Source organism: Aquarana catesbeiana, linkage group LG02 (genome assembly GCF_042186555.1).
Source record: "Aquarana catesbeiana isolate 2022-GZ linkage group LG02, ASM4218655v1, whole genome shotgun sequence".
In the NCBI taxonomy this organism is placed as follows: domain Eukaryota; kingdom Metazoa; phylum Chordata; class Amphibia; order Anura; family Ranidae; genus Aquarana; species Aquarana catesbeiana.
In genome coordinates, this window is record NC_133325.1 from 453700307 (window position 1) to 453718476 (window position 18170).

The window sequence follows — 18170 nt, forward strand, 5'->3', positions numbered from 1 at the left end:
TATGTTAATAATATGGCCCCACATAACTGCTTTATGAGCTGTCCAGAGTGTGCATGGTGAGGTGTCTGGGAGCTGATTATCTGTAAAATAATCTCCAAGTTGTGTCATAAGGGTGTCTATGGTGGGGAGGTCTGTTAGCAAGGAGTCGTTAAGTCTCCATGTGTAGGTCGTAGGCTTAAGGCCCATTCTAGAAACTGAGATGGCTACTATATGGGGATCTGACCAGCGGCAGACATGTATATCTGCTTTAGTGGTATTTGCTAAGACAGTTGGGGTACAAAAGATGTAATCAAGACAGGTGTAGCTGTCGTGTGGGTTTGAATAAAAGGTGTAAGATCTGGAGCCTGTGTTATGTGCTCGCCATGCATCTGTTAGTTGTAATGAGCCCAGACAACTTGTGACTGATTTAGGGAAAGCCTTGGAGGAGGGAGTAACTCTGCTTCTATTCAAACTTGGGTGTGCTGTGAGGTTGAAGTCTCCCCCCACTATTAAATGTGGGGAGAGATAACGGTCTAATGTTGCAAAAATGTGTTTAAAGAATGAAGATTGTGCTTCGTTGTGGGCATAGACAGAGGCAATAGTTGTGGCACGACCCTGGTTCTTGCCTTGTAAAATTATGAATCTGCTGTTAGGGTCTTTATAGACATGACCAACCACAAACAACACAGAGTTTTCTTATGAATATGGCTACTCCACGGGACTTAGTGGTATGGTTTGTACAATAGAATTGTTTAAAAGATTTGTCAAAAAATTGTGGGTGGTTAGCACTGGAAAAATGGGTCTCCTGCAATAGGAGGATATCCGCGCCCAGGCTTTTGTAGTGACAGAATGCTTTCTTACGTTTCTGGGGAAGGTTAAAACCTTGCACATTGTGCGATATTATTTTAAGGGCCATATAGACTTAACTGGTTAGTAGCATGGTGATTGCTATCAGAATTATGTGTGAAATATTTCCATGGAATAGCCAAACTCACATTATTAAGACTGAAATAGTATTGCACATGCCTTATGATAGGAAAGGCTCTTTTTTTTTTTTTTTTTTTTTTTTTTTTTTTTTTATTACATTATACATGCATTTAGGCTGGTTTGATGTCACAAGTCATATTCCTTTTTTTCTCAGTAGTGATGTTGGGCAGTCCTTCCTCGTTGACTAAGCAGCACACAGATAATGAGGGTAGGCCTATGACAGCCTGGGATCCCCAGAAGTAGTTTGAATAATGTGGGCATAACTCAGACTGGTGAACTCCAGGGGAGTAGTTTAAAAAAAAAATCCTGGAGTTTGGATTTAGGGGAAAGGTTAGGTATCCAGGATGTGGAGGAACCCTATATTTTCACTTGTTTACTACCACTACTAGTGGTTCTGTATACAAAAACTGCATATTGAAAATATCCGGTTTTGATTTTTATGCTTTTTGGAAACCCTGTTTCTCTCCACATTGTAAATTCCACAAACTGAATAGGCTAGTAATGGTATGCTGTATTTTTTTCTTTGTAGCTTTCCTTTACAGCTGGAAAATGGGCAGACCGTGGAAAGAACAGTTGCTCAGTACTTTAGAGAAAAGTATAATCTCCAGCTGAAGTATCCTCATTTGCCCTGTCTGCAAGTTGGACAGGAACAAAAACACACATACCTGCCTCTGGAAGTAAGAACCATCTGCTCATATACTTTATCTAACACTTGTGTGTGCACATGATATCTTTACATCATTTTCATTATTTGCTTAAAATCTTTTGTTCAATTCTTTTCACTATGACAGTCTATAAATTTGCTTCAAAAAATTTTGTTAGTTTTTGTGTGTATGATGCTGTCACATAAAATGTTATGTTGGTATTCTCAGGTGTTTTTTGTTTTTTTTCACACTTCTATATTCTGGTTTGTGGTAATGCAGGTTCTGTCATGAATTAACATGTGCTGCATTTAGGCAGCCCATTCCTTATGAATGAGCTTTCAACAGGAGAATGAAACAAAAAATGGACGTGCGCCATTTGCTAATGGTGTTGCTAAGGTGTTTTGACCCTAAAACCTTACCACAGTTTAAATGGAACATAATCCAAACTCTCTTTTTTTCTACTTCAAGCTAAAAATAAATTCTAGGTATATTTATATTAGTCACAATGGTCCAGCTTGGACCAGTGTCCAATGCATATACCATATCTGGCCAATCCCCCTGGGAGCTGGAAATTACTGAAGTAGACACTGCTACTCCAGTGAAGTCCTCTTGCTTCCAGGGCCTGTGCCAAATGACTCCCTTGCTGCATTCTGAACACAGGAGGCTGGCCGCTTGGCAAGGGCACCATTCAAAGAATGCTTTGCATTTCACTGAATGACTGCAAAGAGTTAGATGCTCACACGCTACCTCTCAACCTGGTCCCATCAGAGAATGCTTTGCATTCATTCAGAGAATGCAAAGCATTCTCTGAATGGCATCTGTGCTAATAGACTGACCTCTTGTGTTCACAATGCAGAGGGTCAGCTGCTCACTACGGGACATGGAGGCAAGTGGAGATTACTGGAGCAGCAGGGTTTACTTCAGTGATTTCTAGCTTCCAGGGGGATCGGTCAGGAATGGTATATGCATATGCTGGCCCAATGTAACCCTTGTATAAAACAGCTTTACTTGGAATTCATATTAAAGCAAAACAATTTTCAAATAAACTATAGGACATATGTATGGCAGATGGTCTGTATTATCTTGTTGAAAAGTGGGTAAATCCATATGGAGTTGAAATAGTATTTTTTTTTTTTTTTTGCTGGTCACTAGGACTTTCTCCAGTAGGGGGATATAGATGTTAACAATGAAAACCTGACTTAGAATCTATTGCTTCCCTAAAGGTTCAAGCTTTAGAGAGATAGCATTTGACAAGCGTTCTCTTTAAAGTTTTCTTTTACATGACCCTAAGGTAGTATTAAACGCTCAGTGTTTTTATGCTCAACACATTGAACACAATAAAATAGACATTCCCCTATTTGTTAAAGTTCTTACTCCAGCACTTGCAGTTTAAAACTTTCAATGCTGCTGGCTCTTACTTTCTCTATTCTGCTTCCTTAAACTTCTTCACAGGATAGCATTAACAGTAGACAGTGCAGTCTCCAGTCAGTTAGCTTGGAAAGGGGAGGAGCAGGGGAGTGTCTTGTCATCCTAGCATAGGGGGCTGTGCGTTTCTGTTGATACACACAGTGTAGGGTGACACAATTCTCATCCATGCATTCAAGGGTGGCTCCATTGCACGCTGCAAGAGAACGGAGTCATCCTGAAACTAGAAACCTAGGGCAGCATTCGTGGCATCTGCCTATCCTGAAAGATGAGCAAAGAGAATTAAAAATAATCCTTCCCTAAGTGCTTAACAAAACGGCGGGTTTAAAAGGGAACTAAACCCTCCTACCATTTTCAGACAAGGAAGCCATCTTAAGGCCCATACACAAGATCAGAAAATCCTACGAAAAATACTGCTTTCATAGCTAGCGTTCATACGATAATCAGATCGTTGGTACACAGCTTTCAAGAGCCGATCATGTCAATTTGTGTGAAAATATCCAAAGGGACAAGCACAAAAAATGTTTGTACAATACCAGGTCGTATGATTTTCTTTTAATCGGTACTGCTTTCATCCGAAAATACAATACAGCAATTCCGAATTTTTATTCTGTCGTGTAAGAGTTTTCGTGACTTTAGTAAACACTTCATTTTTGGTATGGAGGCTAGCATGCAAACAAAAAAAAAAATGGACGATCTCATCATGTGTACCAACCATTAGTCTGATCTGCTGCCATGGTGCTGCATGTGATCAGTTATGACACCAGCTATTTGATGACTTGACAGTTCAATTGAGAGCATAAAGTAGCTGTGAACATTTATAGTTCACAGCATGTCTTGAATATAACTGTTTTGGGAAACCATTAAATTGATGGGTTTAGTTTTGCTTCAAAAGACCAGTCACAATGGTTGTGCTCTCAAGCAAACGCGTCAAACCATCAAATGGCTGGTGTCATAACAGATCACATGTGCAGCATCATGGCAGTTAAAGATCAAATAGAGGCTAGGATGGCAGCTTCCTTAGCTAAAACCGATAGGAGGGTTAACCCCACTTTAAAGCAGAACTAAACATTCCATATGTATCAAATCAAAATGTATGCAGCACCAAGAAACCCAAGCGACCACCCAGCTGATCGTCTCTCCGCTATGGTAACTGGGAAGTGATGGCCTGACATCACTTTGAGTTTACCCAAATGTCAACGATGCCATTTTTAAAAAATGAAAAGCATTTGAAAACTCAGACCTCTTCTGTAAATCTAAAGTGGTAACCTGTAAAGGCTTTTAAAACGTCGCCTACGGATAGTAAAATTTACATTGATGCATGAGCAAATTTAAATTTTGACATGTTTGGTATCTATTTACTCAGCATGACATTATCTTTTACAAAAAATTGGTTTATGTAATGTGTTTTTTGCTTTAAAATTCAAAATTGTGTATTTTTTTCCAATAAATTGCATTTGAAAAATAAAGCCCACCAATTTTTTCTCTAGGGCCTCAGCTTTAAAAAAAAAATCTGTAATGTTTGGGGGTTCTAAGTGATTTTCTAACAAAAAAAAAAAAAGTTTGTTACAGTACTGTAAACAAAGTGCCATAAAAGGCCTGGTTTTTAGTAGTTAATTGTAAATAACGTTGCAATACTTTATATCAGAATCGTCATTTTATTGTCATTTTAAACCAAACAATTTATAGATTAACATTTCTAAATTGAATCTGCAATTACACTTTTTTTTTATAACAAACCTTGGCCAAAAAAGTAAAAAAAAAAAAAAAAAAATGAAATAGCTGTCCAAAATACCAAGCCATTGAATTCTCTTATTTAAAGCACCTGTGCAAGATAAAGAAAAACCCTGCAAACATGGCCTGTTGGGGGGTACTTGAGAACAGGGTTGAGAACCATTGGTGTACAGGACTCTCCCTGAAATGTCATTTTCTGTTTGTGTGATTGGCTCACTGATTTGCCCAGAAGTCTGCCCTAAGATACAAGTCAGATCTTGACATCTCTTGCAACAAAAATTTTATTTTTGGTGAGATACTCCCAACAAGAAATCAAAAGGGATTCAGACCCTGCCACTTTACTCAAAACCCTAAAAGTGCAGCTTAAAGATTTCAGATTAAAGTGATTGTAAGGGTTAGTTTTTTTTTTTGTTTTTTTTGTTTTTTTTTAAACAAACATATACTTGCCTCCGCTGTGCAGCTCGTTTTGCACAGAGTGGCCCCGAACCTCGTCTTCTGGGGTCCCCCGGCAGCTCTCGTGGCTCCCCCCCACATCAGGTAAACCCCTAGGAGAAGCGCTCTCCCGGGGGGTTACCTTGCGGGTGCGCTCCCGAGTCCATCATTCGGCGTCCATAAATCATTATTTTTATTTTGTTGCTTTTTTGGGTTTAAGAAATGCATAAGAAATCATTTTTACAAGACAATATCGCAAAAAACCTTGTTTGCCCTTTAAAAAAAAAAAAAAATTTATTCTCTCACCTGGCATTTAGGTCAGTTCACATGAGGCGGGTGCTGTGACTAAAATGCTGGTAAGCAAAGCTCCCCTGCAAGAACTGGCTGGAATGTATGCCTTTTTGGCAGTGCTCTAAATAAGTTTATACAGAAGATCTTGGGAGGAAAAAGCACTTCTACCTAGGGTTGCACCGATACAGATACTAGTATCGGTGCCGATACCAAGCATTTGCACAAGTATCGGTGCAAATGCTCCGATGCTGTATCTGATACCTGTTAAAAGCACCAATCTCACTGTATAGCCTTTTAATAATGGAGCAGACAGCCGCTTCACCCCCTCTCCCTCTCATGGCTGTCAGATGATTTATAAAAAGCCTATACAGGGGGATTAGTGCTTGTAACTGCCCCTGCTGCTGCACCGATCACCCCTGACTGTCCCCTGCGTGTTCCCCCGGTCCTCCTCTGGCTTCTGGTGTCCTCCTCCCTCTCTCCGTGTCCTCCAACTCTGGCCCCCCCTCCCAGATCTGTCAGGATGGAGAGCGAAGGAAGGAGTCGGTAAATATATAATTTACCGGCTCCTTACTTTCCTGAATGCACAGTGATCACTGACTCTGTCCATTCATAACTGAGCATCATATACTGTGTTTACAATGCTTCAGTTTATGAATGACCAGGAACCGCAGTCTCCTGTCTATCCATCTTCAGTGCAGCTGAGGCTGCAGAGAAAGGAACTGGGGAATCTCTGTCCTCAGTTCCTTTCCCCGTCTCAAAGGGGAGATGTCAGGGGTCTGATCTCTCACCAAAGGCCCCCCCACAGGGCTGATAAAAAAAAAAAGAAGAAGAAAACCGAGAATAATAATTAAAGGTTGAATTGTAAAAATAATAATTAAAAAAAAACACTGAAACCGTCCACTCCCCCCACCTCCCCCAAAAAAGAAAGCATTGTAAAAAAATAAAAAATATATACATTGTAAAAAAATAAATAAAATATACACTGTAATAAAAAAAATTGTAAAAAAAAATAAACTACTGACAGTCCACGTCTCATCAGTGCCCATCAGTGCTGCATATTAGTGCCACTGTCACATGACATTTAAAAAATGTATCGGTATTCGGCATCAGTGAGTACTTGAAAAAAGTATTGGTACTTGTACTTGCTCTTAAAAAAGTGGTATCAGTGCAACCCTACTTATACCCCTAAAGAACTGCCAGAAGCTTTCATAACAAAAGCAGTCTTCATCTGGGACCAAGCAGGGTTTCTTTTCTTCCTTTCAGAACTTAAGCAGGAACTTCCTTCCAAAGAAGTCCTGGAACTGCAGCCCTGCCAAGACAGGCAGCAAACCTCCTTCCCAGTTAGGAGATACCCCCACTTTAGCAAGGGGGGGGGGGATTGGAGGGGGCGCCTGCTGGCCTTTACAGCTATATGAATCTGAGATATCCCCTTGGCACCCAGTGCAATGTGTGGAGTTAGCTGCAGGGTGCTTTACTGGTCCAAGTCTGTGGTCTTCGTGGTGCTGAGCCCAGATACTTAAGCCCTGTAAGGGTTTGCCCATTGTGGGCTGGGAGGCTTAATGCTCTCCTTTTTCTGAGAAGTGGTGAGTATAGAGTAGGAGCCCTTTAAACATTCATCCCAGGATATCCAGTTTATTCTCCCTTTTTAGGTATGGTATACACCAGGGATATGCAATTAGCGGACCTCCAGCTGTTGCAAAACTACAAGTCTCATCATACTTCTGCCTCTGGGTGTCATGCTTGTGTCTGTCAGAGTCTTGGGACTCTGGGAAGTCATGGGACTTGTCGTTCTGCAACAGCTGGAGGTCCGCTAATTGCTTATCCGTGGTATACACTAACCACTCTTCTGATGGTGTGGCTTTCTGGATGGCCGAGGTTAAAGGGGTTGTAAACCCTCAAGGTTTTTCACCTTAATGCATTCTATGCACCTGCTGTCTGTCTCACTGCCACCTTGTTGTTGTCATTCAGCTGGCCCATTGGCAATGTCAGTCTGAAGAATATTATTCCTCCTTTCCTTGGTAAGTAAGGCACACTCTACCATATCTGTTATTGCTTTGTGGGCTTTCCCCTTTGTTCTTATAATCTCCTTATTACTTACTTCAAAACTTAAACTAGCAGGGGGTTTATAGAAAGATGTCCCTGCAGCCTTTCTTTTTTGCTAGTGCCCAATGACTAGAAGGTAGCTGCATATAGCCCATTTGTAATGATTTTAGGAAGCTTGTGTCCTGTACAGTATTTCAAGAAACTGATTTTACTTATGAAGACCCCAGTTTGTTGGGTCCTGATGCCAGTGCCCCAGTAAGACACTTCAAGTGGTTGTAAAGGTAGAAGGTTTTTTACCTTTTTTTTTTTTTTTTAATATGTTTATTGAGTTTTAAAGACAAACATACAGAGAATAAAAAACAAAGAACACAATGTACAGAGAAAAACTGTGTACATTAAAAAAATAAACAGTACTTATACAGTTGTCACACAAGTCTCCTGTGTTCATTATACACTTGACGTATATGGAATTGCATAAACCTCACAGCTCGAATGAGCATAACATATGTCATAGCGGGGTGTCTGGCCAGTGCATACATATAGAGATACAGCCACTCATAGTGGTACAGGGGTTAGGAGTTAAGGGACTGGCCAGCCATCTACCCCAAATGTTGTTAAACGTTTTAACTCTCTTCCGGATCTCAAAGGTTAGTTTTTATTAGGGTTGTCCCGATACCGATACTAGTATCGGTATCGGCACCGATACCGAGCATTTGCCCGAGTACTTGTACTCGGGCAAATGCTCCCGATGCTTCCCCCAATACCCGGAAGACAGCTGTGATCGGCGCGTGGGGGAGTTACAAGCTTCTCCCCCAGCGGCTTTCACCAGCTTTAGTGACACAGCGGTGATCGCTCACCGCTGACTGTCACTGCATCCTCCTCCGTGCCCCCTCCTTTCCTCTGTGCCTCTCCGCTGTCCCCCTCCGTTCTGCTCTCCTTATCTGTCCCCTCCGTTCTGCTCTCCTTATCTGTCCCCTCCGTTCTGCTCTCCTTATCTGTCCCCTCCGTTCTGCTCTCCTTATCTGTCCCCTCCGTTCTGCTCTCCTTATCTGTCCCCTCCGTTCTGCTCTCCTTATCTGTCCCCTCCGTTCTGCTCTCCTTATCTGTCCCCTCCGTTCTGCTCTCCTTATCTGTCCCCTCCGTTCTGCTCTCCTTATCTGTCCCCTCCGTTCTGCTCTCCTTATCTGTCCCCTCCGTTCTGCTCTCCTTATCTGTCCCCTCCGTTCTGCTCTCCTTATCTGTCCCCTCCGTTCTGCTCTCCTTATCTGTCCCCTCCGTTCTGCTCTCCTTATCTGTCCCCTCCGTTCTGCTCTCCTTATCTGTCCCCTCCGTTCTGCTCTCCTTATCTGTCCCCTCCGTTCTGCTCTCCTTATCTGTCCCCTCCGTTCTGCTCTCCTTATCTGTCCCCTCCGTTCTGCTCTCCTTATCTGTCCCCTCCGTTCTGCTCTCCTTATCTGTCCCCTCCGTTCTGCTCTCCTTATCTGTCCCCTCCGTTCTGCTCTCCTTATCTGTCCCCTCCGTTCTGCTCTCCTTATCTGTCCCCTCCGTTCTGCTCTCCTTATCTGTCCCCTCCGTTCTGCTCTCCTTATCTGTCCCCTCCGTTCCGCTCTCCTTATCTGTCTCCCTCCGTTCTCCCCCTCCGTTCCTCAGTCCCCCTCCTCCTTCCTTTGTGTATGGATAGAGTCAGCTGACTCTGTCCATTCACAATAACTGAAACATTGTAATCTCCTGTGATTACGATGTGTCAGTTTATGAATGGAGAGAAGCTGCTGTCTTCTCTCCATTCATTCTCAGTGCAGCTGAGGCTGCAGAGAAAGGGACTGGGGAATCTCTATCCTCGGTCTCTTTCTCTGTCTCAAGGGGGAGATATCAGAGGTCTGTTAAGACCCCTGATATCTCACCAAAGCCCCCCAAAAGGGCTGATTAAAAAAAAACAAAAAAAAAAACAATAAAGAATAAAAAAAATATTATTGTAAAAAATAAAAGTTGTAAATAAAAAGAAAAAAAACACACACATACCCCGTTCACTCCCCCCCCCCCCCCCCCCCCCCCCAAAAAAAAAGCAAGCACTGTTAAAAAAAAAAAAAAGCAAAAAAAACAAAAAACACTGTCACGTGACATTTAAAAAAAAAGTATCGGTAATCGGTATCGGCGAGTACTTGAAAGAAAGTATCGGTACTTGTACTCGGTCCTAAAAAAGTGGTATCAGGACAACCCTAGTTTTTATATAGAGGCAGGGAGTCATTGACTAGTTTCATCCAGAAGGTTCTTGTTTGGGATAGTGATCCCTTCCATGACAAGAGAAGGGACTTCTTTACATAAACATAAAGGATACGAAGCAGTCTCTTGGCATGGGAAGAGATGGTCAGGTCACCAAAGATGCCCAGAAGACAGTTTTTGGGTTTTACAATATTTGGTAGACCCAGGGCAGTAGATACAAAGGGTCCGATATCTACCCAGAAGTCTTGAACTATGGGGCAGGTCCAGAAACAATGGAAGAAGTCAGTAGTTTGGCCACACCATCTAAAGCACTCAGCTGAGGGAGACAACTAAGTATGAGCTTCGGCGTGTTCGCACACTCCACGTGCAGAGCCCACCAGGAAGTCGGCACGGCATTAATCACAGGCAGTGAGACATTTTCCCGATGTGCGGCTGCAGAGATCGGGAAATGTCTCACTGCCTGTGATTAGCGCAGCGCTGTGCCGACTTCCTGGCGGGCTCTGCACGTGTAAAAATATGTCAATATCCGGGCTATTCTATGCGAACCAATAAATAAAAGAAGCCAGCACAGTCTGTTGATAACCAAACATAATACAAAAAGTCCAAAAAAATGCTGCACTTTAAAATGACAAATAGTAAGTCCAAAGTAGAGTGGAATATTCTTCTCGTCACCAACTATAGTGCATGTATACAAAAGCACTCGGCACCACATGGTAAAGCGATCTGCTTACCAGATGGCTGGAAATTGTATGCATATCATAATGACCCAAGGTTCATCCTGCATATCCGGCTTCAAAGCAAAATTCTCCCACATAGGCCAATAAACGGTGTCCATAGGCCAATAAACGTGGGCAGTGTGAACACGCTGGAGCTCATCCTTAGAGACCACCCCATTTTATTCAATCTAGCAGGAGTGAGGTGAGAGTGATGGAAGATCTTGAGCTGGATAACACAGTCTCTAGAGGAGATGACAGAGGTCTTATACGTGCCACTAAACTCAGACCAGTCCCCCTCTGTGAAGGGTACAACCAGGGAGGCCCACCTCGTTTGAGCTGCCTGGAATCTAGGGTTAGAATCTGTTATGAGGGCAGCATAGTAAGTGGAGATAAGTTTCGCGGGGTCCGGGCATCTTAACAATTTCTCCAGCGGAGGTACCTGAATAGGGTTGTCCAAAGAGCCAAATTGCGCACGTACCGCATGCCAGAGTCGGTAATAGTAAAATGGGTAGGTGCATGGCAAGTCAAAGTCCATGCGCAACTGGTATAAGGACTTAAAACCTTGTGCAGTTTATAGGTGACATAAATATTTGACCCCTTTTAGAAGACCACCGCTGCGGATCAGGTAGGAAATATAATTCTGGAAGACTGGGGTTAAAACATAAGGGGTTATTGGGGATGTCGACCATGAGTCCTTGGAAATTTTCGGAACTATGGAATTAAACAGGGAGAGAGTGGTACGCAGAATCAACGTACCCGGATGGGCCGGGACATAGCCCCTATAGATAATATTGTGGAGGGTTTGAAATGAGGAGGCAATAGCCCCCTCTGCAGTGGTACAGGCATTGGTAGAAACTGGATGCAGCCAAGGTTTTTTATCTTAACGCATTCTCTGCAATAGGGTAAAAAAACCTTTTTAATAGTAGCTCCCCCCCAAGCCTCCCTAAATACGTACTGTAACTGAGCCCAATCTCGATCTGGCGCTGTGCACATCTGCAGCAGCTCTTCTCCCTTCTATCCACTCTCACAGGCTTGGCTGAGAACAGCGGGAGCCATTGGTTCCTGTTGCTGTCAGTCAAAACCTGTGAGCGGAGGGCAGGGCCAAGCAGGGCTTTGTGTCTGAATAGACTCAAACAGCCGGGTTCGGGATCGAGCATGCACAAGTGCCTCCATAGAAAACTGCTTTCTATGGTGGCCACTCTGCGGTGAGGAACCCAAGAAAAAGAGGATTGGGGCTGCTCTGTGCAAAAACATTGTGCAGAGCAGGTAAGTAAGACCTGTTTACTATTTTAATACAAACAAACAAAAATTAAAGCTTTACACTGATTTTAAGTGACAGCAACAAGCATATTGTAAACTGTTAAAGACCTTTAATGCTATGTTTTTCCAAAAGCATGTTTTATAAAGGAAAGTATATTTATAACTACTAGTTGAGACAATTTACAAAATAAACTCAACTCAAATTTTTTTTTGGCATAAACAGTTAAGACAAAATTTTACACTGCACGGTCTCTCCCTGCAACATGTTTTCAATATGCAGTGTCCGTTGCTTTATCATTCGATCAAGTAAATGCGTTTCTGTTGTGTGTTCCTAGGTCTGTAACATTGTAGCTGGCCAACGATGTATTAAGAAGTTAACTGACAATCAGACATCCACTATGATCAAAGCAACAGCTCGGTCTGCTCCAGACAGACAGGAGGAGATCAGCAGGCTGGTGAGTTAATAAAATTTGGCATTTGAAAGAAGCTATAATGGTTTTGGGTCCATTTTATTTTAACATTGTCAGATATTTCTCTGCACTTTTTTTTTTCCTCATTCTTTCCAGAAAAAGAACATTTTTTTGTCTGGAACTCCTGTTTCAAACTAACTCTGCCGCTTAAATAGGAGCTCCAGTCGTTTTTGTATTTAGGAAGTCAGAAGTTACAAAAAATTTAGCTGCCGACTTTTAATAAACACACACTCGCCTCTCCCACGATCCAGCGATATGGTCACCTGAACCCTCGCTTCTCTCCCTTTCCTCTCCCCGGCTTTGGCATTTGAACTGTGGGCAATCTGGCTGTGACAGCTTGCGCTGCGCCCGCTGAATGGTCCGGCAGTCTTCTGGAACCTGTGACTTGTCCCAGAAGACTGCCAGGAGGAAAAGGGAGAGGAGAACTTCCACTCGGATCGTCTAGATCAGGGGTCGTCAACCCCCGGGCAGTGGCCTTTCTGCATCCGGGGTGCGGGCGGCCGGCATGAGACACCTGGGCAGGCGGGCATGAAAGAGCCAGGCGACTGGCATAAGGGGAGCCAGGCGGTGGCATGAGACAGCTGAGCGGCTGGCATATGAGAGCGGTGGATGGAAGAAGTGAGCGGTCAAGCAGAGATGACATCTCTCTCTGCACCCCGCATCACTACTCTTCCGCCCTCACAGTCGGTGTCCTGTCAGCCTCAGTGTCGGAGGTGCGGCTGGGAGCGGAGAGAGGACATCATCTCACACTTCCCGCCCTGCATCACTGCTCTCCTGCCTTCATTCGGAACCCACCAGTGCACAGAGGCCTGCCTCTGTGCTAAATGTACCAATGCTGCCACCAATGCAGTGGTGGCAGGCAGCATGGCAAGTGACATTTTGTGGCAGGTGGCGTGGCAAGTGACGTTTCGCATCTGGTGACAGGCAACGTGGCAGGTGACGTGGCTAGTGACATTCCGCATCTGGTGACAGGCAACGTGGCAGATGGTGTGGCAAGTGACAATCCACATCTGGTGGCAGGCGACAGTGGCAAGTGACATGCTCAGGGCTCCCACTAATTCTGCATTATGGTGAGTAGAACTATTTCATTTATCACTACAATGTAATAATAGAAAGAATTCACTTCAATCACCCTGACACCATATCAAGCATTGTGCCGTGATGACTGAAGCGCTAACACCAGCCATTGCCTGCGAAAAATCGTTTACCCCCCCGTGTGACAATCCCCCCGGTCCTTGGCACAATTTTCTTTCACACAGCCGGTCCCCGGTGCCAAAAAGGAGTGGGTACCTGTCAAAACTAGGTACCGGCTACCCCCCTCCCCCCAAAATAAAAATTACATGCGAAATGTGGCAGGGGAGGGGAGGGAAGTGTTTAAAGCTTCCCCTTTTGAGTGGAGCTCCGCTTTAAATAAAGCTGCATACAGTTATAATATTAGGCTAGATGTGTCTGCACATTCCTGCAGCAATTTTCATTGCCCCCCCACTGTGAGTCTGAATGGCAGACATATACTGATCAGGAAAAGCTGCAAAACTTGGGTAGTGTTGGAGCTTGCCCATCTGCTGCCTGGTACACGTTCCTATTGGTCAGGAAGCCTATAACGGCAATGCACCACTTGGAATGTATGAGAGAAGAGAGGGTGCAGGTACGTTTTGACACTACCCAGACATGGTGTAGCTTTGCTTGTTTGGATCAATCCAGCATTTAGGTGTTACGGGGCAAGGAAAAATGCTGCAAGAACCTCCTAGGTTGCTAGAATTTTATATCTGCTAGCAGCTTTATTATTTAAGAGACCCTTCAGAAAAACTTTACTACTGTTTGTCTTTAAACTGCCAGCATTAACCACTTCCTGTCCGCCCTATTGCAGTTTTACTGCTACAGGGTGGCACCTGTGCGCTGGATCATGTGTGATCCAACACTAGGGGGTGTGCATGCGCCCCGCCGGCGGTTCGCTCCTGCTATGATTGCACACAGCGGGAGTTGGCACACCGCCGATCATGAGGAAAAGACACAGATCGGCCTATGTAAACAAAGCAGATCGCTGCTCTGACAGGAGGAAAGGAATGGAATTTGTGTCCCTGCAAAGCAGCAAATAAATTCCATCTCTTTACTTGGTGAAAACACCTCCCACAGTACACATAAATACTGGCTAGGCACAGTTAACCCTTTGACCACACCTGATTTTTAACCCCTTCCCAGTCAGTGTCATTGGTACATATTTTTAGCACTGATCAATGTATTAGTGTCACTGCTCCCCACAAAGTATAGGTTACTGGCAGAATGAATGTCCATCGCAATATCGCAGTCTCACTAGATGTCACTGATCACTGCCATTACTAGTAAAAAAAATAAACAAATATATCCCATAATTTGTAGATGCTATAACTTTTGCACAAACCAATCAATATATGCTTATTGGGATTTTTTTTTACCAAAAATATGTAGCAGAATACATATTTGCTTAAATTGATAAAGAAATTAGTTTCTTTTTCCAATTTTTTTATTGGAAATGTTTTATAGCAGAAAGTAAAAAATCTATTTTATTTTTTCAAAATTGTCTGCCTTTTTTGTTCATAGCGCAAAAAAAAAAAAAAAAAAATTTCAGAGGGTACCACCAAAAGAAAGCTCTATTTGTGGGGAAAAAAATGGACAAATATTTTTTTGGGGTACAGCGTTGTATAACTATGCAATTGTCAGTTAAAGTAATGCAGTGCCGTATCAGAAAAAATGGCCTGTTCATGAAGGGGGGTAAATCTTCTAGAGGTCAAGTGGTTAAATAACCCCAAATCTGTTCCAGAAAAAACTACCTTTCTATAGAGCAAAAAAACATTGTGGCGTGTAAGTGGCTTTAGCGGTCCTACATTTGCATAAGAAATAAGATGAGAACCTATGTATCATGTCTGTTTAGTATAGCGTAGCTGGATAAGTCTGAAACAAGGGAAAAAATGCTCAGGTTCTGTAAACCAGTAGAAAAAGCCTTTCCTTCTGTAATTCACATATCAGACCTTATAATGCAATGAAATCAAGTTTTTTTTTTTTGTTGTTTTTTTTTTTGTTGTTTTTTTTTTTGTTTGTTTTTTTTTCGTAGGGAAGTTAGCTCTTAAAATCCTTAAACTTTTACTGACACCCAGTAATTGTAACAAGAAATGGCACAGTGGCTTAGTAGTTAGTGCCTTTCTGAAGAATGCTGTCTTCATGGCGTTTGCATGTTCTCCCTCTGCTTGTGTGGGTTTTTGCCAAATATTCTGGTTTCCTCCCACACTCCAAAGACATGCTTGTAGCTTAACGTGGTTCTAAAGTCAAACCATTTTTTTTACCTTAATGCATTCCCTGCATTAAACTAAAAAAAAAGTTTTAGCACTTGCGTGTAGGGATAGGCTGTGTTTTTTTTTTTTTTTTTTTTTTTAGTTTTTTTTTGTTTTTTTTTTTTAGATTTAATTTTTTAGCCATGACAATAGGGCTGCAACTAACGATTATTTTCATAATCGATTAGTTGGACGATTGTTGTTTCGATTAATCCGTTAATAATCTTAAAGTGTGGTGTATAATTTTGTTAATATGTAAAGTTTTTAAAAAAAGGCAATTTATTCTTAAGTATCTCTATGCAGTGGTAAATATAAATAACCAACTATATGGTTAGGGAGTAAAATATCTAAACCACTCTGAGAATAACAGACAGAAGAAATATAATGTATATACTATTAGAGGCGATATACTGTATATACTATTAAAATGGTGACTCTGGTAAATATCATCAGACTCGGATCAAATTTTTTTATTTAAAAAAAAAAAAACAATGTCTTCCTTGTAATTTTAAGAACGTTTGTTCGATTTTCTAACCATTAGTGGGGTCAAATAGACATTCATTTTCATCCACAGTGATGGGAAAATTTAGAAATAATAGAAAACTTCTTGGTCAAAGGAATTTTCAGACAGTGTATGTGGTTTTCGTTCAGAAAGTACATTACTTTTAAAATCAGAATGTTAAAAACAAGTGAAAATTTCAAACGACATTCTTTTATTCAGCAAATGTACAAAGATTTTTCGTCTAAATATTCTTGTCTGAAAATTGATCCGTGTGGCCAGCCTAAGGCTCGGTACACACCTATGCAGTTTGCTTTTGATCCGTTTCTGCAGTGCTTTTTGATTTTTGTGCACGTGATTTTTGTGCGATTTTGCGTTTTTTGCATTTTTTTTGGCCAATTTGTTGTTGGGCAGATTAAAAAACACAGATTGCTGCAAAAACGCATTACATGCTTTTCTGCAGCTTCTCTATTAAAGTATATTGAACCAAAAAAGCACCGTTTTGCATTAAAAATAAAAAAGTCACCGACCCTTTCCAAATACGCAGAGGCTGAAAAAAGCATAGATGTGAACTTGTCCCATAGGAAACCATGTAAATGAACTGTAGTGCGTTTCTGCAAAAAGCACCAAAAAACACATAGATTTGAACCAGCCTAAGACATTTAGTAACATAATGGGGTTAAAAAAAAAGCAGATAATCACTACTGTAAGGGGTTCCTTTTTTTACTGTAGAACGGTGAAAGTAATAATTACAGTAGCGATTATTTGCTATTTTTGTACTATAAAGGGCTCAATTTAGCTTATTTTTTTTTAACCCAATTATGTTACTGGCCGATTAATCGGCTATGAAAATAGTAATAGTAATTCATTTCATAATCGATTAATTTCGATTAATTGTTTCGGCCCTACTTGACAATAATAAAAAAATAACTGCACCTTGTCACAATGTCAGAAGAGTCTGGTGCGACCCAGGGTTTTCATCCATGCAGGTTGAGGAGCTTTGGAAAGTCTGTTTAGAATAGAGAAAAACTGGGCTTTGCAGTTTTCCCCCAGAATTTGCAAGTCATGGTTTGGGTCCTGGAGGAGGCTTTGGAGAGACCTTTGAAGTAGTGTCAATTTTGTCATAGTTTTTGTCACCTGCATGTTCTCAGACGAAAATTAAATGAAAATAAGATTAGAATTAAGTCAGTTGACGAAAACTATGACAAACATTATTTCCAATTTTGCAGTTGACTAAAATCCCCATTACATTTTAGTCCAACTAGAATTGAATGGGTTTAGTTAAATTGTAATGCATTATTTAAGTATTTCTTTAGAATTTCCAGACTCATTATATACTCCTGGAGTAAAAATCGAATAACATGTTATTTATGGTATTAAGGTTTGAACATGCACTACAGACACCGATTTAGCCCCCGTTCACACCAGTGCGGCTTTGAAATCATGCTACTTCAGCACAATTTCAAAGCCGTATATCACTGCGATTTGCATTGGAGATTTCATTGCAGCTTACGACTTAATTTAACAGAAGCCTATGAAGTCGCAATGAAAATGGTAAAAAGTAGTGCAGGAACCTTTTCCATAATCGCTGCGACATGAACAGTTTCATTGCCGGCATGTGTGTGACTTGTCACGCACTTTGGAACTGTCAAATCGCATGACAAGTCGCACCGGTTTGAATGGGGGCTTAGCTGTTGTAATATACAACATCTATATAAATAAAATCAAGTTTAATAAACAAACAAAAATATTGCTTTTGTGAAAATCAATTCCAATTTTCATTAAGGTCGACTAAAATCTCCATTACATTTTAGTCAACTAAAATCTAATGGGTGTAATTAAATTGTGTAATGCATTATGTAAGCATTTCTCTAGAATTTCCAAACTCATATATTCCTGGAGTAAAAATCAAGTATGGTATTAAGGTTTGAATATGCACTACAGACAGAGATTTAGCCGTTGTGATATATAACATCTTTGTTTATGAAACTTGGTTTTATTTATAATCAAAAATATTGAAGTAAATGGGAGTGAGGGAGTGTACAGGGCAGGGTGCATTTTAATTTGGGGATGGGGAGGGGACCTGCAAGTGGGGATGGGGAAGTAAATGTGAGTGAGGGCAGGACGGTCTGGGGAGGCTGTTATTTTACACAGTGCTAAGCAAT

The 18170-nt window shown here is 41.6% G+C and overlaps 1 protein-coding gene across 1 annotated transcript in view; it reads left to right on the forward strand.

Moving 5' to 3' along the window:
* Positions 1–18170, forward strand: part of LOC141128354 (protein argonaute-3) — a 259236-nt gene that overhangs the window by 126890 nt on the left and 114176 nt on the right. The window contains exons 8-9 of the mRNA XM_073615598.1: positions 1496–1643; positions 12067–12186. Coding sequence (XP_073471699.1) covers positions 1496–1643; positions 12067–12186 — 268 coding nt within the window. The remainder of the gene's footprint in view (positions 1–1495; positions 1644–12066; positions 12187–18170) is intronic.